This window comes from Clarias gariepinus, chromosome 23 (genome assembly GCF_024256425.1).
Source record: "Clarias gariepinus isolate MV-2021 ecotype Netherlands chromosome 23, CGAR_prim_01v2, whole genome shotgun sequence".
Taxonomy (NCBI): domain Eukaryota; kingdom Metazoa; phylum Chordata; class Actinopteri; order Siluriformes; family Clariidae; genus Clarias; species Clarias gariepinus.
Genome location: NC_071122.1, coordinates 24447400 through 24475028, shown reverse-complemented (window position 1 = coordinate 24475028; position 27629 = coordinate 24447400). Strand labels below are relative to the sequence as shown.

The 27629-nt window shown below is 39.7% G+C and overlaps 1 protein-coding gene across 6 annotated transcripts in view; it reads right to left on the bottom strand.

The window, feature by feature from the left end:
* Nucleotides 1-732: 732 nt before the first annotated feature.
* Nucleotides 733-27629, bottom strand: part of LOC128511194 (uncharacterized) — a 241013-nt gene continuing 214116 nt past the window's right edge. For 3 of the 6 annotated variants that reach the window (XM_053483922.1, XM_053483921.1, XM_053483923.1), the window contains 9 exons: nt 5926-5964; nt 5159-5200; nt 4251-4337; nt 3129-3147; nt 2984-3015; nt 2843-2874; nt 2682-2748; nt 1575-1612; nt 733-1364 (listed from right to left, as the gene is read on the bottom strand). In XM_053483922.1, coding sequence (XP_053339897.1) covers nt 1260-1364; nt 1575-1612; nt 2682-2748; nt 2843-2874; nt 2984-3015; nt 3129-3147; nt 4251-4337; nt 5159-5200; nt 5926-5964 — 461 coding nt within the window. In that variant the 3' untranslated portion in view covers nt 733-1259. Of the gene's footprint in view, nt 1365-1574; nt 1613-2681; nt 2749-2842; nt 2875-2983; nt 3016-3128; nt 3148-4250; nt 4338-5158; nt 5201-5925; nt 5965-7205; nt 7257-7978; nt 8030-27629 lie in introns of all 6 variants that reach the window. The other 3 variants (XM_053483920.1, XM_053483924.1, XR_008356163.1) reach the window with 2 other exon arrangements.

The window sequence follows — 27629 nt, the reverse complement described above, 5'->3', positions numbered from 1 at the left end:
CCCAGCATTTCTGACTTTCTAACAGATCAATAAGGAACAGAAATAATGAGCAGAAATGAAAGCGAGCTGTAAAGCAGATGTGTCGTGCTGGTTAATGGCACTGAAACGGTGTGTCATGGCACCCTGGTTTCCCATGTGAACATGACCACTAATGAGATGTTCAGGTATGAGTCAGGACATGTGTGGGCCCGTGCAAATAAAAAAAGCGAAAGCACAAACAAAGAAGCACAAAACGTTCAGTGACCGCACATTTCTCTATATTCACATAGCAAATCTAAACATAGAACTTTGAGGTTTACCACCAAATCATCATGGGTCGTTTAATAAGAATCCACACTATCAGGCATTAAATCAGCTCCGCCTACCACATACATCAGTTTTTGCCCCCTGTAGCCCATTAGATACAATAGTGGTGTGATTTTTTGTTTTAAACACCACAGTGTGACTGATACATTCATCAAACTAAATCACGGACAGTGGAAACATGGACAAGAAAATGTTAATTTTCTAAATGTTCTCAAACTTACAAGGTGATTTTTAAACAAAACTCAAATCCACACAGTGCTACTCAGGTCAGATTAATGGATGAAGGATAAAGAGGGGAACAATACTGACATAATGTCATATACGTTTACAGTACCTGATAAAATTAATTGCTTGGTATGGAGAGATTATTTGTTAAAGAAAACCACAACCAACTTCTTCTTGACGTGTTTTATTTGGTAAAGAATGTTGTGTGTAAAAATCCCAGATGTTAATATGCAACCAAATACAGTAAGGGAAGAAAGACCTCCACTTTCTTACATCACCTGGTGGTGGAGGCCAGGGTCATGGTTCCTCTTTTTTGGGGTGTGGTTCAGCTGCAGGTTTTTCTCTGGGAAGACGGATTCAGGAGTGATGTGGAACACCTAAACCTCATTAAATAAAATCTAAAGATAAAATCTGCCACTCCTGTATGTACATGTAGCATGATCTCATTACCTCTAATCTCTCTGTGTGTTTCAAGAGCGGGAAAGCCTGTGTGCTCGCTCTGGACTTTCTTTACTTCTTGTGACAATAAATCGTTTTAAAACAATCAGCCCCTTCAACAGCTTTGTGTTATCGAAAGTGTGCTTAAAAATATAGATTTGATATATTTATCAGAGTTATTTATACTTGACCCAGTCTTCAGCAGCAAATTAAAGTCTATTTATTTCAATAAAACAAAGTGATAAATAGAGGCATGTATTACATGGCAGAACCTAAAACTAAGACATCCTTTACATTCTGTGTGTTGTACTCTGCAGCAGGCTGTACGCTGCGTCTGTGCCTTTGGCGTTGACTTGTGTGTCAGCGATGGTGCAGTACATGTGATACACGTCATCCTAAGGGAAGCATCAGAATGAAACAGCAACAAGTCAAGCATGAGCAGTTGTGTAAGATGTTTTAGACTTGCAGCGAGGTGACTTCACAGATAAGAATGTTTCGCAAAAATGTTTCACCAAAGCAAGGAAAAGTTGATATATTTAACCCGGACCAGAAGGTAGCGCAACACTACCCAATTTACAGTATATGTCTAAAAAAATATCACTCACCCCTGTTTCCTTGGAATCTTTATTGTTTCCACCGCTGTCTGAAAATTCAAAGCGTCACACAGTGGCATGATGTACAGATTATAAAACACTGAAGTTATTTGTTTATTTATTTTTGGGCTTTATTGGACTAGATTTACTGTAGAAAATATAAATGTAAATGTGTTAAATATGTTAAAACGTATAAATAAATCCTTATGTCGTCTACAGTATCTGTCTGTCTTTTTATATACAGGGTGGGTGAAAAGTAAGTAGGCATTACAAATTGGTAATAAAGTCCATATTTCTAATACAAATTCATTGAAATAAATTTTACATGTACTTTAATACATAGGAAAATGAAAGCAAATCTTTCAATTTCATTGTAGGCGTCAACCAGTTTCCTCCAACAGCCGGGGATTGAATGCACAAAGTCTTCTAAGGGAAGTTATTTGGGATATTGCTAAGAACCTCTTAAATCTGTGTGTCTACTGTAGGTCCCCCAGTGTTTGAGGCTTCGTCCTGTCCTCCTTTGTGTAACCCCACAGGAAAAAATTACTTGGAGTGAGATATGGACTTCTTGGAGGCTGTTCATGAGGTCCACGTTGTTCAGCCAAAGTCCTGGATAATGCTGGTCTAATCATGCAAATGGGGTGGTGCTCCAGTGCTCAAGGTCTACAGCCATTAAATATTGCCTAGTCTATTTTCACCCACCTCGCTCATTATTTCTCTATAGCACTTATCCTGTACAAGGTCGCGGGATGTCTAGAGCCTATGCCAGGGGACCTGGGGCACAAGGTATACCCTGGAGAGGGTGCCAGTCTATCACAGGGCACAGACACGCACACACACTCTCACACATTACAGCCAATTTTAAAATTCCAATTAGTCGAATCATTGCCAGATTTGTTTAGATCTTTTGCTTAGTTCTGTACTTATGTGTATTGTAGACACCAGTGTGGTAAGCTTTATAAACCTCATGTACTGTATAACCTTAAAGACTACTTCTCTTCACACAGAGAAGAAGGTTTTGTGTGTGTGTGTGTGTGTGTGTGTGTGTGTGTGTGTGTGTGTGTTTGTGTGTGTGTGTGAGAGAGAGAGAAAGTGTTTGTGCTGTATACTGTAATTTACCTAAAGACTGGGATGGTAAGGGTACTGAGCTGATCACAGTATAGGTCACAACAGTGTCCGCCGGGAACTAAACATCAGGCAGAATTAAAGCATTAACCTCAGCCGTAATTTCAAGTAATAGTTCAGATAATTGAACATTTTATGACAGAATTGCTACTCACTGTGTTCTCACTGACCTTGGACACCATGGCCCCTAAAGAAAAAAACATGTATACCTATGGATACCAGTGGATGTGTGAACAGTAGTCTCAGTGCTTCTCTTATTCTACTACTGTAGCTATGAAAGGAACTGATAAACGTACCCTGATCACCATGGGGCAAATCCATTTTACATCTGTTGGAAAAAAGGTTCATAGAAACACACAGATATACACAACCATCAGGGGTTGATTTGTCAGTCAGAAATGTAGTCACACACTACTTAGCGGAACATAACACATTTCTAACCTCGCAGCCGCTTGCTTCTCTGAAACAGAAGAAAAAGACAAAACACTAAGTTCCATTAAATGTAAAGTGCCTTCCAAAAGTATTTACACCCCTTGAACTTTTCCACATTTTGTCACGTTACAACCACAAACCTAAAATGTATTTTATTGGGATTTTATGTGACAGACCAACACAAAGTGACACATAATCGTGAGGTCGAAGGAAATGAATAAATGGTTTTCAAATTTTTGTTACAAATAAAAATCAGAAAAGTGTGGTCAGTCCTTCTGAGTCAATACCTGGTAGAATCACCTTTCACTGCAATTGCAGCTGCAAGCCTTTTGGGGTGTGTCTCTACCAGCTTTGCACATCTATAGAGTAAAATGTTTTTTCCATTTTTCTTTGCAAAATAGCTCAAGCTCAGTCAGATTGGATGGAGAACAGGCCTCTTGCATGCGATGATGCAGAACAGATGCAGTCAGCTGACATCATGTGGCTCGGAGGAAACATGTGATAGCCCTTAACCTTCCTTAAATGACTGGTAGTAATAGCCTTAATGTGGAAGCTCCCTAGTGATGGGGGACAGGGGGGAATTAGATACCTCCACAAAAAAAAGAGTGGATGGAGAGCATCTGTAAGCAGCAATTTTCGAGTCCTGCCATTTTCTTGACTGGGCCAATCTAAACCATTCTGTTTTAGCTCTGGTTGTATGTTTAGGGTCGTTGTCCTGCTGGAAGGTGAATCTCCAATGCATTCTCAAGTCTTTTGCAGACTCTGAGAGGTTTTCGTCCTGTATTTGGCTCCAGCCATCTTCCCATTAGCTTTGACCACACATGATGCGCCACCACCGTGCACAGGGTTAGTTTTTTGACACAGCTTTTTTTGCATTTAGGCCAAACTTTTGGCAAATTCTTCTTGTCATTCTTCCGTAAACACCAGATTTTTTAAAAAGATTTATTATTTTCCCTTAAACTTCACTATTACATGGCTTTTTGTGTTGGTCTGCAAGTGGAAAATTTCAAGTATTTCAAGTAGTACTTTAGCAAGTATTTCTATACAATCATTTAGACAGACAAACACACACACATACACAAACACTACATTTGGCAATAGTGAAAGCTGCAGATGAAGTGACAGACTTACTGATAAACCTGCAGAGACAGACGATCATCAGTCCAGCTAGTAAAACACACACACCGGTGACTGACAGCAGTAGGACAAGCACAGAACCTGAACAGAATTATGTGTAAAATTATAAAAAGAAATAAAAATAATAGAAAATGGAAAATAATTATTGAAAGTGTGGTGTGATGAAGCTGAATTACTATTCCTACTCTAAAGTAGATTTTCTTTTTCTATAAAAGCACATTCCTTAATATTCTTGAACTACAGCAATTAACCTATTTAAAATTCTTTGCTCTCTTTCTCTTTGTGACTTTTTGTGGAGTTTTGTGGGCGTGACTAAATGTGAATCAGTTGGGGTGTAAACTTACTTAATTAATTTTAAGGCAAGGCAAGTTTATTTGTATAGCACATTTCATACACAATAGTAATTAAAAGTGCTTTACATAAAAGAGAAGATGATAATCATAAAATTAAATAGAAAATAATAGCAATAGAGCCTTTTAAATTATTTACAATTTGATTTAATATAAAAAATAGAAAAGATAAAAATATAAGATAAACATAAAATACAGTGCAGTCCGTTTGGACGTAGCACAGTGATCATTCAATAAATGCACAGCCAAACAAATGATTATTTTTTTGACTAATTAATGTGATTTCAAAAATAATTAGTGACTTTTAATGATTAGAGACTTTTACTAATGAAGTTTGAGTCAAAATTAATTTACCCCCGGCTAATTTAACATAAATGATGAGGCAGACATTCGAATAATCACTCTCTATATAATGACTTTTTTTATGATTACATATATTATATAATATTTTGTAACGTTAACGTCGAACTTTTAAAGTTTTATACTTTCTATTATCTGGGAAAATCCCAAGGTTGTTAGACATGATAATTATACATAAGATAAACTACATACTTTTAGAAAAAACAGGCTGCTTGGTCGTGTTGTGTTTTTCACCTACACAGAACAACATGAACAAGAACAAATCATAAAAATCAAAAAAAAAAGTCTGAATATACTACTCCTGATGATTGAGCTATATAGTTCACTATAGCTTACATATATGTATATACATTTTTTAACAATTATAAATACATACATAAATAATTTATGAATATTAATATTTCCAAAGTCTGATCTTCAAGTTCAAACTAAAGCCTTTTTTGCTGAGTCTCACTAACAAGTGGTTTTCTTATGGGGGCACAGCTGATCAGTTCCAGTCCGCTTTCACATCACTGTGTGTGTGTGTGTGTGTGTGTGTGTGTGGAAATGCTCTTACTTTAAATATTTAACATAGCTCTTACTTTTATTAGCTATTTGTTACGATGCAAATCAACGTCTTTCTACTTAATCCCTAGGAATGAACAATTTTCCAACCACATTTCTTCCAGGAATTTGAACGCATTCTAGGTTGTATTAATGTTATATAGTTCTTTGCTTAATTTTAACTTTTTTTTTGTCTTGATGCAGGCTGATAATTTGACCTTTCTGAAATGGTAACTGTTTTGGCTAGGCAGTGTATAAACCTTTTAAAAACGTTTACACAAATGTGTAAGTTAGAAATTGGAACTGGAAAAACTTCATATATAAAAAACTTCCAAACTTATACAGTATATACTGTATAATAAAATAGAATAATATTGCTGGAGCTGGAAAAAGTAACTAACTTGTAGGAAATTTACCTTTAGTTGATATATGCAATAATGATACAGTTGACAGCTCTAACAAAAGGTAGAAATAAAATAAAAAGCAAATACAGGTAAAGTATCTAAAAAAATAATAGTTTGTTGCACATTTGTAGAAATAAGAATGAATATAAGAATAAAATTGAAAATTGATAAATGTACATTAAATAGAAATCATAAAAGCTTTAATTAATAACTTAACAGTGTTGCTAGTACTTTGATAACTTTTGTTATGTAACGAGTAATCTAACGTGTTATGTCCGCCATTTAAGTACTCAGTTATTTAAAAAAACAAAAAACAAAAATCTAATCCGTTATTTATACAATTTATGTAATTTGTGAGCCAGACAGCAGTCATTCCCAATCCTTTAGTGTGTGTGTGTGTGTGTGTGTGTGTGTGTGTGTGTGTGTGTTTGTGTGTGTGACAAAGTCATCCTACAAGCCCTGATAACCAGCCACCCTCTGTTATTCCTGCTGTTATACCCCTATCTCACCCATGCGGTTTAACTCGCGGTGAGATGCGGTGTTAGGCACCGTAAGCCGCCATGAGTGACTGCCCGACGTTCCATGAAGTTCTGCAAAGTCCATTAGCTTCCGCGTAGGTGAGATAGGGGTATTAGTAGGTGAGATAGGGGTATTAGTAGTTAACAGATTATGGGCCAAACGTTGCTGAGTGATGATGGTAGAATAATTATAAAGGTCTTGACTAAAACAACATGCATGAGGAATCACAAAGGAGTTTTCATTTTCTGCAATGGAAAAGTACTCAAACTAGTTACTTTTATCAGAAAATAACGTAGTAATGTAATTGATTACTTTTTAATGACCGTAATTTTGTAATGTAATTAATTACTTTAAAAAGTAACATCCCCCAACACTGCTAATTAACCTGTAGTAGATTCCACTTCAGTTGTAGTTGGCTTTAATGTTACAGTAGACAACAAAAAAAGGCATGTAACAGATGTACACAAACAGCAAAATGACTGACTGTTGTATGTCGGTAAAACTTAAATAAATAAAAATGTAAAAATCCCATTGTATACATAATGCACATTAAATGGCAATTATCAAATGGTTAAACCTAACTTGTAGTATTTTAGTTATAAATGTCATTTTTGGTAGAGAAAACAATTCTAATAAAACAAAGGGTAAAATCTGATATAAACTAAACTTTACAATTAACTGTATTACAAAAACTAAACCTGAGGATGATTTTATTCTAATCCCAGTTGCTGAGTGTGATACTGTAATACTGTATATATGAATGCGTGACTCACTGTTAGGAGCGCTGGCTGAGCTGTGAGGATGATTTCGGGTGACTCTTTCAGCTACAGGAGAGAATTCTTAGGTTAGAACTAATATGAATTTACAGCCAAAACACAGTAGTGGTGCTTATTTGATTATTTTTTTTAAGTTATTCATATAATACAGAAAATGTGTCTGGTAAAGAAGCGTATAGAATTTACAAGAATTATATTAACAATTCTTAATATTATTATTATAAGAATTTTATGGTTTACTCTATGAGTAGTTTTATTGCACCAAACTTTTCACTTTTACTTAAGAAGATTTGTAAAGAAGAAACGCTACTCATACTCTGCTACATTCGGCTACACTCGACTCGTTACTTTTCTAACCATTTATTCTACACATGCAGCCAGTGGACCTACCACCTGACTGTTTCACCAATCAGATGTAGCAACAATAATCACATGACTCTGTTTGACAAAACAGGTAAGTCGGCATAGTGAGAAAAAAATCTTCAACAGTGTTCTCTAAATTCATCCTACCTGTGAATCTGTACTACATATGCTCACTGCGCATGTGCAAACAAAAGTTTCTGCATCTTTCTTTAATTTATGGAACGCCCATAAATCCATGATGCTACTAGTGGGATTTTGCAGTTAGTGTACATTCTTGCAATGAGTATAGAATGCTTTTTTATGTCTGTGTGATTATATGTCAATTTAATGTTGTCTGTGAATATATAAGTATATTTCAGTTGCTGAGTGTGATACTGTAATACTGTATATATGAATGCGGGACTCACTGTTAGGAGCGCTGGCTGAGCTGTGAGGATGATTTCGGGTGACTCTTTCAGCTACAGGAGAGAATTCTCAGGTTAGAACTGATATGAATGAACAGCCAAAACACAGCAGTGCTGCTTATTTTATTATTTTTCTTTAAGTAATACATATAATACAGAAAATGTATGTGCTATATATTTTTATAGTTTATACAGAGGTGGGTAGTAACGAGTTACATTTACTCCATGAGTAGTTTTACTACACCATACTTTTTACTTTTACTTGAGAAGATTTGTAAAGAAAAAACACTACTCTTACGCTGCTACTGTACATTCGGCTACACTCGACTCTGTACTTTTCTAACCCTTTATTCTACACATGCAGTCCGTGAAGCCACCACCTGACTGTTTCACCAATCAGACGGAGCAGCAATAATCACATGACTCCATTTGACCAATCAGGTCAAACGGCATAAGGGGGAAAAAAAATCTCCAGCCAGTTCCTATAAAATCATCCTACCTGTGAATCTGTACTACATACACTCACAACACATGCGCAAACAAAACTTTCCACATCTTTTTCTTAATTTTTCCTTATCTTTACTCTTATCTTATTTCTCTAAAAGTTGCTAACTTCAGCCGTTTTGAAGAGATGATTTTATATGGCCATTTTTCAGCGTTATACTGTCTTGCTTTAAACAATAATCATTTAAAATGCTAAATATTTATATTTCTTTGAGTATTGATACTAAAATTGGTGTAAGCTTGTAGAAGCATTTGACCTGTGAAAATTGTTGTCTAAATTAAAGCAATCTGTGCAAAATTAATCATTTTCCCGCCAAAAAAAGTTTAGTGTTTGTAACCATGTCAAATTTATGTTGCAACATCTTAACAATTTGGCATTTTAGAATAATACACTTTTTCAGATTTATGTCTTTTCATGTGAAATCTAAATTGGCCAAGTTTCATCTGAATGACAATTAAGATCGTTGAAAAGTTTGTATTAAAAAAAAAAAAGTTACGGACACTACAACTAGGTGAGACACTTTCAGCTCCAATATCATGTTTAGGCTGAATATAAATTAATTCATGTACATTATCTTAGTGCTGGTTATTAAACCATTTATTTCACTCCATCAAAATAAACTGAACTGTTTTAGGGCTGATGGTTAGTGGTTAAAAAAAATATGCTTTCAATATGCTTTTTTTTTTTTTTTATTACTATAAGAACTATTATACAATATACTTACTAGTCATTAAATGTCTTGTAGAAAAATCTAAAGAAGATAGAAATAAATTAATGCATTCAATAAAAACTGTCATTTACTATTAAATAATAAACAGATGAAGGAATAAACTGGAACACTTATTGGTATCTTAAATCTGATTGAAACATACCGAAATAAACCCTACACACAGTGAATTTTTTTGCCTTTACTAAACCAATTTAAATGACCAGAGTGAAATGAAGACCTCCAGTGTAATGTGCATTAAATCTGAGTCACTTACCAGTAGTAGGTCTGTTCGTTGTGGATGACTGTGTCGGTTCAGGAAAGAAATCTAAAATACAATTAAAAATGGATTAAATGGATTAAAAATACATCGAATGTAAGCAATACATGCACATAAAAGCCCAGTCATGTGATTAAATATAACTTACGTCTCATGTTGTATTTGTCACTCATTAGAGAGCGAGCAGTCGGGTCAGAGATCAGTGAATAATCACAGCTCACCTTATCACTCTTTACTGACTGCAGACGTCTGAACAGATCATTTCTCTCTGCTTTAAAAATACAAAGCAGATTCCCAGATTGTCTCTTTTGAGATGTTTGGGTTCGATAAGGCTGAGGATTTTCTCCAGTGTAGAGATTACAGCTAAAATCAGCTCTTACTGACTCTGACTCTGGTATTTCACACACAAGTCTGACTTCATCAAACTGATCATCATGAGCGACGCTTAGTACCGGTTTTTGATCTGCAGAGGAATAAATAAAATAGATGGATTTTTTTTTTTTACTAAAATTAATTAATTACACTCACATGAATGTCACAGTACATTAAGATAATTTTATGATTCACACAGCCAGTAATACGTACATAAAGTGCATATATTATATAAAGGTCTACTATAAATTATAACATAGATCTTACTCAGCACTGTGACTGGAGCTGGGAGAGAGTGAGGAGAAGGAGCCTGAATCCCTGATTTATCTACAGTGTAGAAACAAATAATATGAAGAGTTCCAGGAGAGCTGCGTCCTGTCCACCTGATCAGTTCAGAACCAGTGACTGAGAGCTGACATGATGGAGAGAGTTTTATACTTGTGTCGTCTCTCTCTGGGTAGAAAGAACACTGAGACACTTTAACACTGTGTGGAACATCACAGTGAAGACGCACTGATCCGCTCACTGTGAGAACTTCAGGAGACACGAGCAGCCGGGGCTGAGAACCATCTACACACACACCCACACCATGGAGTTATATACAAACTAAACGTCAAACTACAAAGCAGTAAATTTCAACCGTTGTCTATAAATGTATCTCTAAAATCTCTTGAACACAACACTTCACTCACAGCACCACAATATCGACTCACTTTGAGAGTTAATGTCCAGAATCAGGTGGAAGAAGAGCAGGAGGACGAGCAGAGCCATTTCACAGACACTGGATGAAGTGAACACACCGACACACTCGTCTCAAAAATCAGGTGACAAAATCAGGAAGTGGGTCATAAACCCACAGGAAAAACACATTTGTCTAGCATTTAACACAACACTTAGCTCTCCCTTGTGCTCAAGTTCACAGACTCTGATAACCACATTACCAACAGACTTCAGACATCACCAGTCTTGGCCCTAAAAGGATTCTGACACCAAGTGCCCCTTTTTGAATAACCTTGTATTTTTTTGAACCCATGACAGACGTCCAATAACCAAACAGTGTGGGTTTAGATCAGTTTGTCTTATTCTTACTTTAAACCAAACACTGGTATTAATACCACACAAACCTTAGATGAGATGAATTTTTGGTGGATTTTAGCAGTGCTCGACAATATTGTCACATAGACAGTTTTCACTAGTTTTCACTTAATTAGCAAAAATCTTTACTCCAATTGGCTCAAACTAGTCAGTGACATCACCTGTTTTGTGCACAAGAAGTGATATAATATATGTGATTGTTTGTCTTAATATTTTTGGATTATTAAGATGCATATGCATATACTGTAAACCTTTCACAGAATATTTAATGAATCTACTAAAATGAATTTAGCTTAAACCTTTTTTTTAAATATGGACGGCCTTTATAAGTGCTATTGTTGTGGGAAATGTGCTAAAATTTTTAACTTATTGACATTTGGTAACAAACACAAACAAATTACACACATGAACATTTTATGAAAATGAGGCCATTCTAACTCATTATATTTTAGGTATTGTTGGCAAAATCTATATAAAAAAACCTATAACATTTGTAAAATGAATAATTTAATTTGTAAATAAATATTTACAATTTCTTATAAATAATGATCTCTTTTTTTCTGCTACATTCAGGAATCCTGATAAAGGAGTAGAGATCGCTTTCCTCGGCACTCGGACCGGCCTCTCCAGAACCAACCTGTTCGTGGTCCCGGAGCAGCTGTCCAATCAGTGAGCAGAACCGATTATTAACCGGCCAGTCAGAAAACAGAGTCTGTCCAGAAAATGAATGATCACTTTAGATGATGGGTATGACATCCAAGTAATATTAAATTGGTGTGTGTGTGTGTGTGTGTGTGGAGGGATCTATTGAGAGCAGAGGATAAGGAGGGCGTCTTTAATGCGGAAAACTTTCCCCTGTGGTATAAGAGAGCGGCAGAGCGAATTCCTGGCACCTTTGTCTACTCCATTCCCTTTAGTGCAGGTAGGACACACACACACACACACACACACACACACACACACACACACAAAAGTACTAATCTGGTTCCATCTAGTGGCTAAAAAGAAATTGTGTGTTCTTGTTTTTTATTTCTCATACGTTTGTATGATGTGTGTGTGTGTGTGTGTGTGTGTGTGTGTGTGTGTGTGTGTGTGTGTGTGTGTTTTAGCACAGGACAGTAAAAGTGTGGTGTTAGCCAGCACTGCTATCCAGCTCCTGGATGAGAGGGAGTCTCCCATAGTGGCTGGTAATTGCGTCTCCATACAGACTTCATATGGACCTATAACATGTGCATAACGCTATAGATATTAACATTTATCTGTATTTACAAAATACAGTGATTTTTTTATTATTATTATTTTTCATTTTCTTTTACAAGAAGCCTTAATGTTTTCAAATGACAAAGACTTCATAAGCGATTATAAGCAGCTTATGTCAGTATTCACAATATTGCAGATCTTTCGATTATTCGATGCTTTATAGAGACTTAGGAAATATATTATCAGTTTAAATTTTCAGAATTAAAACTATTATTAACCCTAGCGTTAACAGTTAACAAGTGTGTGTCGTATCAGATGAGTAGAGAAAAAGAGAAGAGAATGAGTAGGCCTAAATGTTTTAAACACAGCAAATGTATTTTAGTGTAATAGAATTAATACACTATAAATGATAAATGAAACACAACGAACATATAGCATTGACCACACTAGAGCCTTATCTGACTAAAGAATGAACAGAACTTAAATTTAAACATAGATGAAAATACAAAACAAAATGCCTAGATACATGACAGTGATTACAAACCAACATTGCTCGACCCAGTTACCCAGACTAACCAGCTATTTATAGAAGATTTAATGACCTGCCTCGGATCAGGACTGAGGTGCCTTCTGGGAAACTGAGTCTACAAACAGAACCTACAAACAAAACAGTGACCTTTAGTACAGTAATGAGCGTGAAGGATCTCAGTAAGGTGCAGAGAAAGCGACAGGTGCTACTCTAAATTAATACTATGTTCGATGTTTTAAAGCGAGAACCAGCAGAAAACTTTAATGTGAGTGATCACCGCTGAGTGCCGTTACACAATGAAAACCAGAATTAGACTTTAACATGCACCGGTCCGTGATAGTGAAGATCGGAGTCAGTTCCCCTGTGGAAGTCTTGGCGTGTGAAACCCGGAAGCGATAGATGATAAAGTCGAGTGGGTCGATATCCGTAAAACAGTCAGAGCCAGGTCAAACAGATCCGAAGCGGTGAACGATATGCGAAATCCGTAGACGAAAATACTGGGTCGAAGTACACATGAAAAGAAGCACGGGAGAACTGGGCTGTGGAGCAGGCAATAATCCGGCGTCGAGGCTGCGCTTCCCTAAATGCATGGAAAAATTATTAGTGAATGGGGAACCAGCGTGCGGAGGGACAGTATGGGGGCGTGGGAAAAGCATGACAGCCTGGGAAAACATGATCGTGTGTGGAGAGACATAACAGCATGGGAAAAAAGTAATAACAGGTGTTCATGAAGGGATCATGAAAACATGACAGTGTGTTATACTTTATAATTGTGTGTACACATGTTTCCCCAGCTGTCGGATTCAGATGAAACTGGAGTTCTTCCAGAGGAAGTTTTGGACAGCCAGTCGGCAGGTGAGAAGTTAAACCCTCACTCACATCATCTAGGGCGACTTGTACGTTTGTGTTACATCTGAGGTTTTAAGGGCCCTGCAGGGGTAGCTTGGTGCTGCTGTGGTTTGAACCTGTGAACTTGTAAAAAGTAGTCCAAGATCTTAACTAGTGAGCGAGCGCTGCACAGAGCTACTCGACTCTAAAACAGTGTTTATCCATGACTAATATTTTAATATCACACATTGATGATTATTTCAAATGTGAAACACTATAGAGTGGTGTAATGGGAGAGAATACAGTTTCCCAGTGTTTTTGCCTGCCTCAGTTTTCAACTTAATTCCTCTCCCTCACCTTCTCTTAGGTCCACTCTTATTGTCTTTCTTCAATTTTTTCATTTATTCTGTCTTATTTTCCTTTTTATCACTCACTACTTTTGTCCTTTTTTCCCTACCTGCACTGTAAATAATCCAACTAGATAAATGTTTTTGATTAATGAATTAATATTGTACTGTTGGCCAAACTTCTTACAGTAGTATTTTTTAAGACAACAGGTAATATTATGTTCTTGAAAATTTTGAAGACACAAACTGAATAAACTAAAAAGTTTAATAAGCAATTTACGTCTTCCCTGAGTCTTCCCTTAAGTATTGTTTTGTGTGTTTTACTGTAATTGTCAGGGTATTGTTAGGACAAATTTGCTTTTCTATAAAAACAATCACTTGAACCAGCGGGCTAAGATGAGAGACAGTTTATCTTTTTAAGTAGATGAAAAGTTGGGTTAAGTCAACCCTATAGAAATATAATTAATTGAGCCAGTTGTGTGTGAAAAACCTACTTGAGCTGACTTAAATATTTGAATTACAACTGCAGAGTGAACTGGGTACAATAGTAAAATATTTTGTTTAGCCAGCACATTCCTCTAAAAGTTAAACAAACTGAAAAAAGCTCTGCAACGTGTTACTTAACCCTTTTTACGTTGAGGCAGCTTGTTTTTTATTACAATGTGTCTGTATGTCTTGCTGTCTGCTTGTCTGTCTCTCTGTCTTCTTTCATTCTCACTTGCCTCAAACCCGGTTTCTAATTTCCTCTTTTGTGGCAGCCCACAGCTGTATCATGCAGAAACAAAACGCACACACAAACACACACATGCGCTCGCACATAATCTCTCACAGTGATATACAACGGTTCAGGTGTTGTGTTCCTCGATAAGATACTTCCTAACGTCTATAAGTTTCATCAGACTGAAAACGCCTGAGACGATTGTTGTTTTTACCCTTTTCTTTCTATCTCTCTCTATCTTCTATTAGGACATTAAATGCTACCTCCTTGACAACAACGGCTTCATTCTGGTGTCGGAGGATTATACTTAGGTTGGTTAGACTCAGAGACTGGGGGGATTTGAGTACACGCTACACCTGGTCATTATTACCATCTTAAAGTTTAATCCTCACACCACAGTCTGTTTATCAGGGCCACACACCATACAGCTCACTGCGTTGTCCATCTATTATGCTTAACAAAGTATTGGCACCCCTTCTGCCCAGTCTATCAGTGGATAAAGACTACCACTGACGAGAAATTACTTGATGACGCAGACTGGGGCATGTGCCGAAACAGCACTGATGACATCAGCGTAACTATGTTACTAGCAGAGGATACCGTGCAGAAAACATTTCCCAATCAGAAGCCGTGGGTATATTAAACCATCCGCGACGCTCTGAGATCTCGCACCGCTGCCTACAAAGCGAGACTTGCTTCGGGTGACATGGACTTGTATAATGTTGCGTCATACAACGTGCGGAAAACAGTGTAAGGGGTGAAGCAGCGCTACCAGGAAAGCGGCAGGACCAGACGACATCTCAGGTCGAGTCCTCAGAGCCTGCGCAGACCAGCTAGCACCCGTGTTTACAGAGATATTCAACCTCTCTTTATCTTAGTCAGTGATCCCCACATACTACAAAGAGTCCATCATTGTTCCTGTCCTAAATAAACCTCATTCTGCCTCCCTCAATCACTATCGCCCTGTAGCCCTCACTTCAGTAGTGATTAAGTGCTTTTAACGGCTGGCCAAAAACTTAATTATCTCTTCACTACCTGACACACTGGACCCACTACAATTTGCATACCGCCCAAACCGCTCTACAGATGATGCCACACATCACTCACTCACATTGACACTAGGAAAGGGAATTATGTTAAAATGCTTTCCATCGACTACAGCTCAGCATTTAATACCATAATTCCCTCCAAACTCACCACCAAGCTGGAGCACCTGGGACTCAGCTCATCTCTGTGTCAGCGGATCTCCAACTTCCTAACTGGCAGACCACAGGCAGTAAGAATGGGCGGTCATGTTTCAGCCTCACAGCACTGGAGCACCCCAGGGCTGTGTTCTAAGCCCTCTGCTGTATCCCCTGTACACCTACAACTGCGTGGCCACTACCAACTCCACCATCGTCAAGTTTGCTGACGACATTGTCATGGTGGGCCTGATCACGAACAACGAGGACTCGGCCTACCTAGATGAGATTGGAATTCTGGAGAACTGTTGCCAGAGAAACAATCTCCTCCTGAATGTCAGCAAGACAAAGGAGCTGATAGTGAACTTTAGTACAAAGCAGGAGAGGAACTACCAGACCCACGTCATCAACAGGAGCCCAGTCGAGAGAGTGGACAGCTTGAGATACCTCGGTGTTCACATCACGCAGGACCTGTCATGGTCCTGTCACATCAACACCGTGGTGAAAAAGGCCCGGCAACCTCAGACGCTTGAGAGCTTTCAGACTGCCCTCAAAGGTGCTCAGGAATTTCTACTTCTGCACCATAGAGAGCATCCTGACGGGAAACATCACGACCTGGTTTGGAAACAGCATCATGCAGGACAGACGAGCTCTACAGAGGGTGGTGCGATCAGCTGAGCGCATCATCCGTACCGAGCTCCCTGACCTGCACTCAATCTATAGCAAGCGGTACTGGACAAAGGCCAGGGAGATCATAAAGGACCTGAGCCATCCCAACAATGGACTGTTCTCTCTGTTGCTGTCTGGGAAGCGATTCTGCTTCCTGATGGCCAACACAGAGAGAATGAGGAGGAGCTTCTTCCCGCAGGCGATAAGGTCTTTCAACCACACCACCACACAGGACTAATATCATCTTTTTAACATCCAAAACTGACTGGACACTCATGTACACTATGGACACATTCATGCACATTTACACTTACATATTTATATTTTCATTTCTGGACCATTGCACAAGACCATTAATAAGACACTTTAATAAGACAATTTTTATGCATATTTGCACACCCCCAGTAATTTTTACTTTATTTTTTTCTTTATTTACACTAAATTTCTATACATTTCTATTTTTTCTCTTTCATATTTTCTATATTTTGCTATATTGTTAATGTCCTTATTTGTACAATATATTTTAATTTTTATCCTAATTAAATTAATTTTCTATCGTATTTCTTTTAATTCATATTCATTTTTTATCTATGAGCTTTTATTTTTTAAGGTCACTGGCGGTCATATAAGCATTTCACTGCATATTGTACTGTGTATGACTGTGTATGTGAAAATTTTTTTTTAATTTGAATTGATTATTTATTTTTACCATTTAAAAAATATTTTTCCATGTTACATTGGGCCTGATCTCTCCATCATAACCAAGCATTTAATATTTAATATTTACCAGTCATATGTCAGGCTTTTAATCTTCATGTCACTTTTACCAAGTATTTATTTATTTTTTTTATTGAAATTTATTACAAAAATAAACAACTTTTACTTGTCAGAAAAGGCATAATACATGTATTACTTATTGTAGGTTATACAAAAATTAAGGCTGTCAATATTAACACATTAACGCATGTAATTAATCTAGAAATATTAACACGTTCCTTCTTTCTTACGCAAATTAATCATATGACCAATTTTGACCCTAATAGCTTTCCATAACCTTCACATAGTTACCTGGCTGTGTGTGATAATGGCAAGTTTAATGCAGATAATAAGAGGAAACATTACCAGGTGTACTGAATGGCAAGTTTTATTATGAAAAGCTTCTAGATGGAAGTTTCTAGATAAAACCAAAGTTGTGTGCTCGAGCTACCTTCAAGGTGACCTATTTTTACATGAATACATTAAATCTAAGTCCATGTCCACACATAGCCGGGTATTTTTAAAAAAGGAGATTTTTCTCTGTGCTTTTTCGCTTTTCGTCCAAACGCAAACGCAGTTTTGGTCATTGAAAAGCTTTTGGAAAACTCAGTCCAAAGTAAAGTTTTTCCAAAACTACAGTGGTGGTGTGTGGACTGGGGAAACGGAGATTTTGGCTTGTTGTAACGTCACCTTGTGCCGATGATGTAATTGTCTGTGTGGTCGTCCCCTTAATTTGACATCAGCTTTCAGATATTTTGTGCAATGGTGGACGTACGTACAGTACTCTAGTGACTTTGTTAACGTTCCTTACTGGACTTTTTACACGTGGGTAACTAGAAGAAAATCTCAGTTTTTAAAAATACCCGGCTACATGTGGACATGGCCTTAGACCCTGAAAAGGGATGTGAAAATGAGACAGTTTGCAGACGCTACTTTTATTGCATTTACTGGAGACACTGGACATCAGTTATTAACCATAACTACACTATCTCAGTGTAACAGTACACATAATCAATAACAAAAGCAACTGCACTCATTCACTCTGGGCGTGTTACAAACACAAGAAAGACATTAGGCCAAAGCATGTGCTAGTCAGTTGATCTAGCAAAGTTAAAAAGAGATTTTAATTATCATTTGTTAAATATTAATGTTTTTTTATTTTATTTTTTTTATAAATCTGCATAATCCGATTCCTCTGCTCAAGAGTGTTTACCTTCAATGTTTTACATTAAAGGTCCCATATGTTACAATTTATCCTCATTCACTTATGCTGTTTCAGTGTCTATGTAAATTAGCTATTCCAGAGCCACACCCCTCCAGAGAACAACAGAGCTGAGCAACAAGCCTGGGGAGAGGTGTTTTCTTTTATGAGGTCACATTAGTGGGGGGAAACTAATTGACCTTTTTTAGTTAACGCACAAAACATTACTGGATGCTCCACTCACTGTTCACATCTGTATTCATATTTGTTTAAGGCACGGCATCTTTTTAATCTAAATAATGGATTTGAATTTATCTAAAATTTAAGAAAAATACCTGAAAAATTGGAAGATGAAGGCTAAATAATATTTAAATAAGAGCTAAATATGATTCGAGGCTGTTTTATTAAATGGATAATTTTTATATGTTAGAGATTGAAGGTTGAAGCTGGATTTAAGGGCAAACTGTATATATTTCTTTTAAAGGACACGCATTATACAAAATTCACAAATCATGTTTAAAGCATTCTGATGGGTCTCCAGTCTGTGTTTCCTGCTAATGGCTAACACTCATAGTATTATTTGAACTTTTTTTTATTGCTAAATATTAAGGAATTAACAAACTTTCCCTATTATTTTATTCATCATAAAAGCATGACACGGGTTAAGTACTTAACAAAAAGCCAAACTCGAAGATGAATGTTTCCGCTCCCTCTGTTCTAATTGGCTAGAAAAATACACTTTCTCTAAAGGGGTTTTGGTTTATGTAAAGCTACAAGTGCTGAAACAGTATGTTTAAAAAATTTCCGTGTCTGTTTTTTTTGTTTTTTTTAGCACTAAACATATTTAACACTTATGTTTTAAATCTTAATTTGCATTTACTTGCTTTAATTGCTTTGGGTTTTTATGTCAGCACACCTATTGACACCAGAGCTACAAAAATAAATAAATAAATAAATAAATCAGACATGAACCCAAACAAGAAATTAAACAAGAAATGTGAACATCACCGTCAAAATAACAGTCCCCTAACACTATAGTCATTGAATAATTTATTTTAATACATAATGATGTAATGATTATATGTGAAGTTAAAGTACTGCAAATAAGTTAATATCCTTTTAAATAGGTGTATGTAAGTAATTACATAAAATTTCACATCTTTAGCAAATTAACACTTGCCGCTCTAATTACAGCAGTGAGTAATATGGTTCAATTGCAAGTTATCTAACTCTAACTGATGCAGTGAGGAAATTTTCATTTCTTACACAACTATAGCAAAAGACATATCCTGTGATCATGGGAAAGATGTGTCTCTGTTTTAGAAGGGTCAAATTACTGTCATGCGTCAAGCAAAATCAACACTTGAGGTGATTGTTGAAACTACTAAAATTGGGTTCAAACCTGTAAAACGCATTATTAAAACCTGGAAGGATAGTGGTGAACATTATCTTTCAGGAAAAATGTGATCACAAAAACATCCTAAATAAGCAGGATGGGAGATCACTTAAATGGCTAGTGAAATATAATCCTCAAAAAAAAAAAAAAAAAAAAAACTGTTCAATAATGAAAAGTAAGAGCATATCCACAAACACAATGTGAAAAAAAAAACACTTATCAGTGTGGCTAATTAAAAAGAAGGCTTAAATTTCTGAGCATAATGAATTGACTGTGGAGGATATGCGGTCTGATGAGTCTAGATTTATTCTGTTCTAGAGCAATGGGTGCATCAGAGTAAGAAGGGAACCACATGAAGTGATGTTACGTGGCAATAAAATGAAGTCAGATGACGACCTGAATGTACTGTATGACCAGGTTATCACATCTATGGAGTTTTCCTTCCCTGATGGCACGGCCATATTCCAAGATGATGCCAGGATTCATCGGGCTCAAACTATGAAAGTGTTTCAGGGAGCAATGAGACATCATTTCCACACATGGAATGGGCACCACAGAGTCCAGACCTTAACCCCATTGAAAACATAAAGGATGTGCTGGAATAGGTTTCACACAGCGACTCTCTCATCATCAATACACAATCTTGCGTGTATTAAAATGAATACGACTCTGGACAGAAATAAATGTTGTGACACTGTGCATCATTTATTTATTTATTTTTTTATAACATTTGGTTGTTTATCTTGCAATAGTAGCTGCTCAAGTACTTACATTTTTAGGCTGTAGGTGTAGTGCAGTGTAGTTTCACAACTACTTCTTTAGTTCGCTTTCTTGCTAAGAGTTTGTATGTGCATGCATATGTGTGTGGGGTTTCAGTAAAAACGTGATGTGTCCTATTTAAGCTGGTTGGTAAGGTGGCTTGGGGCAATGGGTCTCGCTCCCTTGTTTCTGTCGCTGTATTTTGTCATATCCCAAGTTGTAAACCAAGCAGTGAAACTCTATGGCCGCCTGTGTGCTAGATAATCCACAGCGGGCTAAAATCTCGATTTTTAATACCTCATAATCTTCCGCGTCATCCGCCGGGAGGGCAAAGTAAGCTTTTTGTGCTTCCCCAGTAAAAAGAGGGACTAAAATATTGTTTCACTCACGTTTCGGCCACCCCACCAGCTCCGTTCTTCTCTCGAAGGTTTGAAGGTATGACTCAAGGTCATCAATGGGAGTCAGCTTTGACAGCAGATGTTGGACATCCCTTCTTGGGTCTGGGAGGAGTACATCCTCTCCGCCATGCTGCTGGATCCGGGTGAGTTCAGCTGTCGTGGTCTGTAGACCTTAAGTGAGCTGTTGCATTAGGGTCTGTTGTTGGATGCTTGTTTCCAGCAAGTGGCCGAAATAGCGTTCCAGGGATGTTGGTGCCCCAGGGTCCGTGTTCTGTGGCGCATTGTCCACCAATAGTAAAGCGTTTTGTGGGCTTAGAAAAGTCACGGACATGAAAGTTGATGCAATACACACAGCGAGCTTGTTTAATTTTGGTGCTTAGTGAAACAAACAGAAGACAAACAAAAAGTGAAAGTGAGACTAAAGTGTCGAAGAAAAATAGGGGTTCCGATACTTTAGGTTGTGGTCGAGGAGTAGGGAGGAGTGGCAGTGCTGCCGACCTGGCCATTTTGCTAGGGAATGCGATGTTCCACTGCCCAGCTCATTAATCTCTGTGCCTACTGTGTCATTGCCTGTGGAGGGGGAGTGTCTGTCAGGCCAGCCTTCGGAAAATTAGTACCCACCGAGCCGTAGCTCGGACAGGGAAATTGGGGGCTCAGATGAATTAATTAGTAGTCGTTCACTGGCTTGTATTGGTGGCATTTTGGTTGCTTGTCTTATTGACACCGGTTCTATGGTGTCCACTATTACAGAGAGCTACTTTGTGGAAAATTTTAAATCTTGGGGCCAGGAGTGTTTTAAATCGATTCAGTGGCTCCAATTACGTGTGGCTAATGGGCTTGCCATTCTCTATATTGGTTATATGGTGTTGGATGTGGAGTTGTGTGGTAAAACAGTGCCAGGTTGTGGGATACTGGTGGTTAGGGATTTGCCCAGAAACATGTGTGCCCAGGTACTGGGAAAGAACGTATTGAGCCGGTGCTACTGGGATCTTTTCAGCCAACATGGCCCGGCTTTGTTCGAATTCCCACCGGTAGTAGCGGTTTCTGGTTCAGTGATGCAAGCCTTTCAGCATTGTCATGGGGTTAAATCCCAGTCCACGTTTGGACAGATCGGCAACGCAAGGGCGCGTGGGCGCCGTCTGTGCCGGGTGGTACCATAAGGATCATTACAGCTACCTGTTTTGAACAGTGTTCCGGAGGCACTATGTTGTTTGAGACTCTTGAGACGGGACTCCCGGCTGGCTTGTTGGCCTTGCCTTCCCTAGTGCCAGTGATTCGAGGTACCGTCTACATCCTGGTTGTGAATGTAGGGGTTGTAGATGTAGCATTGTACCAAAAGACCCTATTAGGTAGCCTGCAGGGTGTGTATGTTACAAGTCTACCTTTAGGGGTGACCAAGGTTAAGGATGTGGTCGCTAGTGTGTGTTCCCAAGGCTGTCCAGTGGAACCATTGTTGCAAGAACAAATTGAATTAGTTGACTTATCTGCTTTGGAGTTGGGGGAGCAAGATGAGGTTAGGGCCCTGTTAGAGTTATCAGTCCGTGTTTTCGGCTCATGATAATGATTCAGGGTGCACGAATCTGATCTCACATGATATTCCCTTCACAGATGACATCCCAGTTTGGCAGCGGTCTAGGCGTTTGCCTCCCTCAAAGTATGATGTGGTATGAAGACCCACATTAACCAGTTGATGAATGGTCAGATAATTAGAGTTGTAGTCCTTATGCATCTCCCATTGGTTTAGTGTGAAAGAAAGAAGGTAGCCTATGCATGTGTGTGGACTACTGCCAAGTGAAATTCAAAGTCCAGGAAGGACGCATTTCCTCTGCCTCGCATAGAGGAACATTGGACGCTCTAACCAGGGCCCGCTGGTTTTCCACTTTGGACTAGGCCATCGGGTACAACCAAGTCCCTGTAACTGAGGGAGATCGGCCCAAAAATGCTTTCTGTACACTGTTCGGGTTATTTGAGTGGAATAGGATGCCGTTCGGGCTTTGTTATGCTCCCAGTACTTTCCAACGGTTGATGGAAAGATTGTTTGACGATCAGCGGCACCAATCATTTCTTATGTATTTGAATGACATTGTGGCTTTTTCCTCTGACGACTCAGCATTTGGAACGGTTGCAGGTGGTTTTGAGTCGGTTAAAGCTTAAAGGTCCTAAAGCGAAGTGACTTGGGTCATATGGTGTCCTCTCAAGGCATAGCGACTGACTCAAGTAAAGTGGAAGTAGTCGAGAATTGGAGTCGTCCAGGTTATGTAGAGCTCTGTTCCTTTTCAGGTTTTGCCAGTTACTATCGCCGCTTTGTGGAGGGGTTTGCACAGTTGGCAGCCCCCCCCCCTGCATAAGCTGGTTGCTGAGTTTGTGAGAGGTAGGCTAAGAAACCGGTAAGTCCAAGGTTTCTCGATGCATGAACCGAGCAGTGTCAAAAGGGTCAAAAGAATTCTTGAGGTGGATGCTAGTCACCAGGGTTTAGGGGCCGTCCTTTCTCAGGAATAAGAATTGAAGTTCCGGCCTGTCCGGCTTTTGCCAGCTGTAGTTTGCGACCCACAGAGCGTAATCCAGTAAACTATAGCTCAATGAGGCAAATTTAAAGAGTATCTGTTAGGGCATCAATGTATTGTCTTTATGGACAATAACCTGCTGAGTCATTTGTTCTCTGGAACTGGGGGCCACAGAATAGCGCTGGGCCACCCAACTTAAGACAGCCTCTGGCAGATAGGCAGGGGTTGGGGCAGCTTTTACCAGCTACCGTGGTTCCTGTATTAGTACAACAGGCAGCACAAGTAAAGCCGGGATATCAGGCTACTCAAGCTGCACTTCAGATCTTTCCAATCCTTTCTGCTGGTGAGTTGGGGGCACAACAAGAGTCTGATCCAGATATCAGTACTATCTTGGGTTTTTGGACGGCATAAGAACCCTCCCAGCTTTGAGGAGCGTAGATCATTGTCTAAGGGTAGTTTGACTGTGTTGCGTCAGTGGGATCACTTGGTAGAACGTAAAGGGATTCTGTATTGCCAAATCTTCCGCTCAGACAGGAGAGAGGAATTCCATCAAGTACTTTTGCCTTTTGTGTTAAGGGAAGGTATTATGAGATGGCTGTATCAAGAGCATGGACATGTTAAGAATGTGTAGTGATGACTGAATTCTTCATAAAGTACACCCTGACAGTTCCTACACGGTATCAGAGGGCAGAAACGGTGGCACAAGTGCTCATAGCAGAGTGGTTCTGTAAGTTTATGGGTCCCTGGTCGGATAGATGCTGATCAGGGCCGCAACTTTGAATCTTTACTGATACGGCAGCTGTGTGTGTTGTATAAGGTGAAGAGGTCTCGAACCACACTGTACCATCCTGCCGGGAATGTTCAATGTGAGAGGTTTAATCGAACCTTGCATGATCTTTTGTGTACTCTGCCTCGCTCCAGTAAGCATGATTGGGGGTCTTGGGGTTCTGTTGGGGTTCTGTTTTGTTACAATACTACTCCTCATTAACCAACTGGGGGCCGCTGTATTATTTAATGTTTGGTCAGGAGCCCCGTCTACCAGTTAACTTTCTGTTAGGAAGAGCAAAAGAAACAGGAGTTGGAAAAGTACATGAGTGGGTTATAGAGCATCAAACTGGTGACTTTTGAAGGTGCACAGGAACATTTGTGGACCGCTGCAGAACGTTGTGAAGCGCAATATGATTCTCATGTACGGGACACCCCCTTGTTGGAGCGTCAGCTGGTTTACCCCCGCAATGTTGGTGTGAGGGGTCGGTCAAAGATCCAAGACCTGTGAAGCCCAGTTGTGTATCAGGTGGTAAGGGCCCCTAAACATGGGGGTTCAGTTAATTCCATTGCCCGGGTGGATGATTTGAATAACGTAAGGCAGGTACATCGTTCGTTGCTGAATTTCGAACGCAGAAGGATTTCCCTGACCCGGTACTCACTCATAGCCCAGTAGTTGAGTCAGTGTCACCTTTGAGTGAGTAGGCCCCGGAGGGGTCCGAGCAAAGGGATTTGTGGGTAATGTATTCAGCGACACCTTTGGTTGTTGGTGCTTTGATAGCTGCCCCCGGGCATCTAGGGCCCGCAGTTAGTAGTGGGGCGGCTAGTGTTGGCCAGCCCACTGTAATACCAGTGTCAGGAGAGGGATCTAACGATTTAATACCATGACTGTCTAGGTGAGCTACTGCAGGTTAACATTCTAATTTGCATCATCTCCCATGATCTGTAGGGATGATGAGCCCTGACAGGGTATTACCAGAGGGTAAATCCTCAACCATTTCGGCATGGTTTAGACCCTGTAGCTAAGTGAGTGTTTTCTCCATTGTCGGGCCGACGATGCAGCAACAGGGGGTAGGTTGTGGCAGGATAAGTAAAGCACAATCTAGTTGGTTGCTTGTTTATTGATTGTCCTATCGTGGGTTCGTGTAATCCCGCCCCCTTGTTTCCATCGCTGTATTTTGTCATATCCCGAACGGCATTTGGAAGCCCTGTGCTGATACTTGGCTAAGGTTGCCCCTTTTTGCAGGTTAGGATGTCAGCAGAGTGTGTGCTTCAGTTGGGATTTGCATATTATAGCAGGGTTTCTTCTGTGGTATTTACACAGAGTCTAGCAAACCTGATTTAAGACAACGGATACAGGCATTAACCTGGGCGTTTGTTCCTCAGGGTAAACTTGCTGCCTTCCTGGTGGACTGACTGGACCTGGACGAACTGATTCCCGGAACGTGGTTTGTCTGCCCTTCTGGTTAAGATTCAGGTACCAATTTGCAAGGTATGTATTTAGTTGTAAGTTGTTGGCGTTTATGCAGCATGTTTTTCTGGTAATGGTTTTAATTGTAATCTTGTTATGTAACAGATTGGTGACATTGATTAGCCTCCCGTGGTGGTGCTACGCGAGGAGCATTACTGGAGGGCGCTGCTGTTTTGCTGCGGCTGTTTTGCCGCTGCTGTTTTGCTGCTGCTGTTTTGTTTTTTTTATGTTGGGTTAAAATCTCGGTGTCCTTCTGCTCATTTAAATTCTAGTTCTGCTCTGCTTGCTTTAAGGCTATGCCTTAAAGTTTAGTTTGTTTGTTTATTTCCTGCTCGCGTAGTTTACAGCCTTTCCGGGTTGTAAATCAGTGTGTGTGTGTGTGTGTGTGTGTCCCCGTTTTTGTGAATTAATGTGCAGCGAGTGTTTGTTGGGTTATTGTGTGCTGTATGTGTGTGGAGAGACGTTATTGTGTTTTCCCAGATCAGTAACGAAGGGTTCCCCCACCCACCAATTCACAGCGCCGACCCCGTCTATGGCCCAGTTCCGCCGATTACGACCGCCAAGATCAAGGCCGCTGTGAAGAAAATGAAGAACGGAAAAGCGCCTGGCCCCGGCGATATCCCTGCCGAAGTCTGGAAAATCCTTGGCCAGCAAGGTGCCACCGCCCTCAACACCGTCTTCAACACTATCATCAGGGACGGCAGGATACCAGCGGCCTGGACAACCAGTATCACCATCCCCATTTGAAAAGCCAAAGGCAACGTCACCGACTGCAACTACCGGCCAATCCGTCTCCTATGCCACACCATAAAAATATTCGAAAGAATCCTAGACGCCCGCCTACGACAGCTCGCCACGATCACGCCAAACCAATGTGGGTTCGTCAAAGGATGCGGAACCACCGACACCATACATGCTGCAAGGCTGCTTGTGGAGAAACACCGCGAGAAGAACCAAACGGTCCATATGGCATTCCTGGACCTGGAAAAGGCATTCGACAGAGTACCACACGACCTTATATGGCACGCCCTGCGATCCCACGGAGTCCCCGAGGCCTACGTCGATTGGATCAAACTCCTTTACACCAACGTCACCAGTGTAGTCAGATGCCCCGTGGGAACCTCACCGCCCTTTCCCATCAACGTTGGTGTGCACCAAGGCTCGGCTCTTTCACCGCTCCTGTTCATATTATGTATGGACACTGTGACCGCCGATCTCCAAACCCCACATCCGTGGTCACTCCTGTACGCTGACGATGCAAAAATCTACAAGACAGTAGTCCGCCCAGTCGCCCTATATGGATCGGAATGTTGGCCAGCCACCGCCAAGCATGAACAGGCCCTGCACACAATGGAAATGCGAAGGCTTAAATGGTGCCTAGGCCTTAAGCGATGGGACCAAGTCATGAACGAAGACGTCAGAAAGCGACTTGGTATCGCGCCAATCACAAAGAAAATGCGCGAGGCGAGGCTACGGTTGTACGGACACGTTGTGCGAGCAGATGACACCACAGTGGCAAAAAAGGCTATGCGACTCGACCCTGGTGGCCACCGCCCACGAGGTAGGCCAAAGAAGCGGTGGATGGATCGGATAAAGGAAGACATGAAGACCATCAACGCCACCCCGGACGACGCCCTCGATCGCGCCAAATGGAGACGGGTTTGCAGCAAAGCGGACCCTGCCCTGCGGGATAAACACTAGGAAGAAGTATGTGTGTGGAGAGAGATAGCGCACACGTATGAGAGACGCACAAAAAAAAAATCATTGGAGTCTAATTTAGCTATAGCGTGTACAGATGCAGGTTGGCTTCTTTGCTAATAGGATTTTCTTGTTGCTGTTTTTTTTCTTTGCTGTGAATTTATATTTGAGTTGTTAATTAATTGTGTTGTTGTTTTTTTGTGTTTATAGGCCAGCTGTAAAGGTGGACAACCTTTGTTTCCTAGTATCTGTGAGTGACTGTACTTGTTTAAGAAT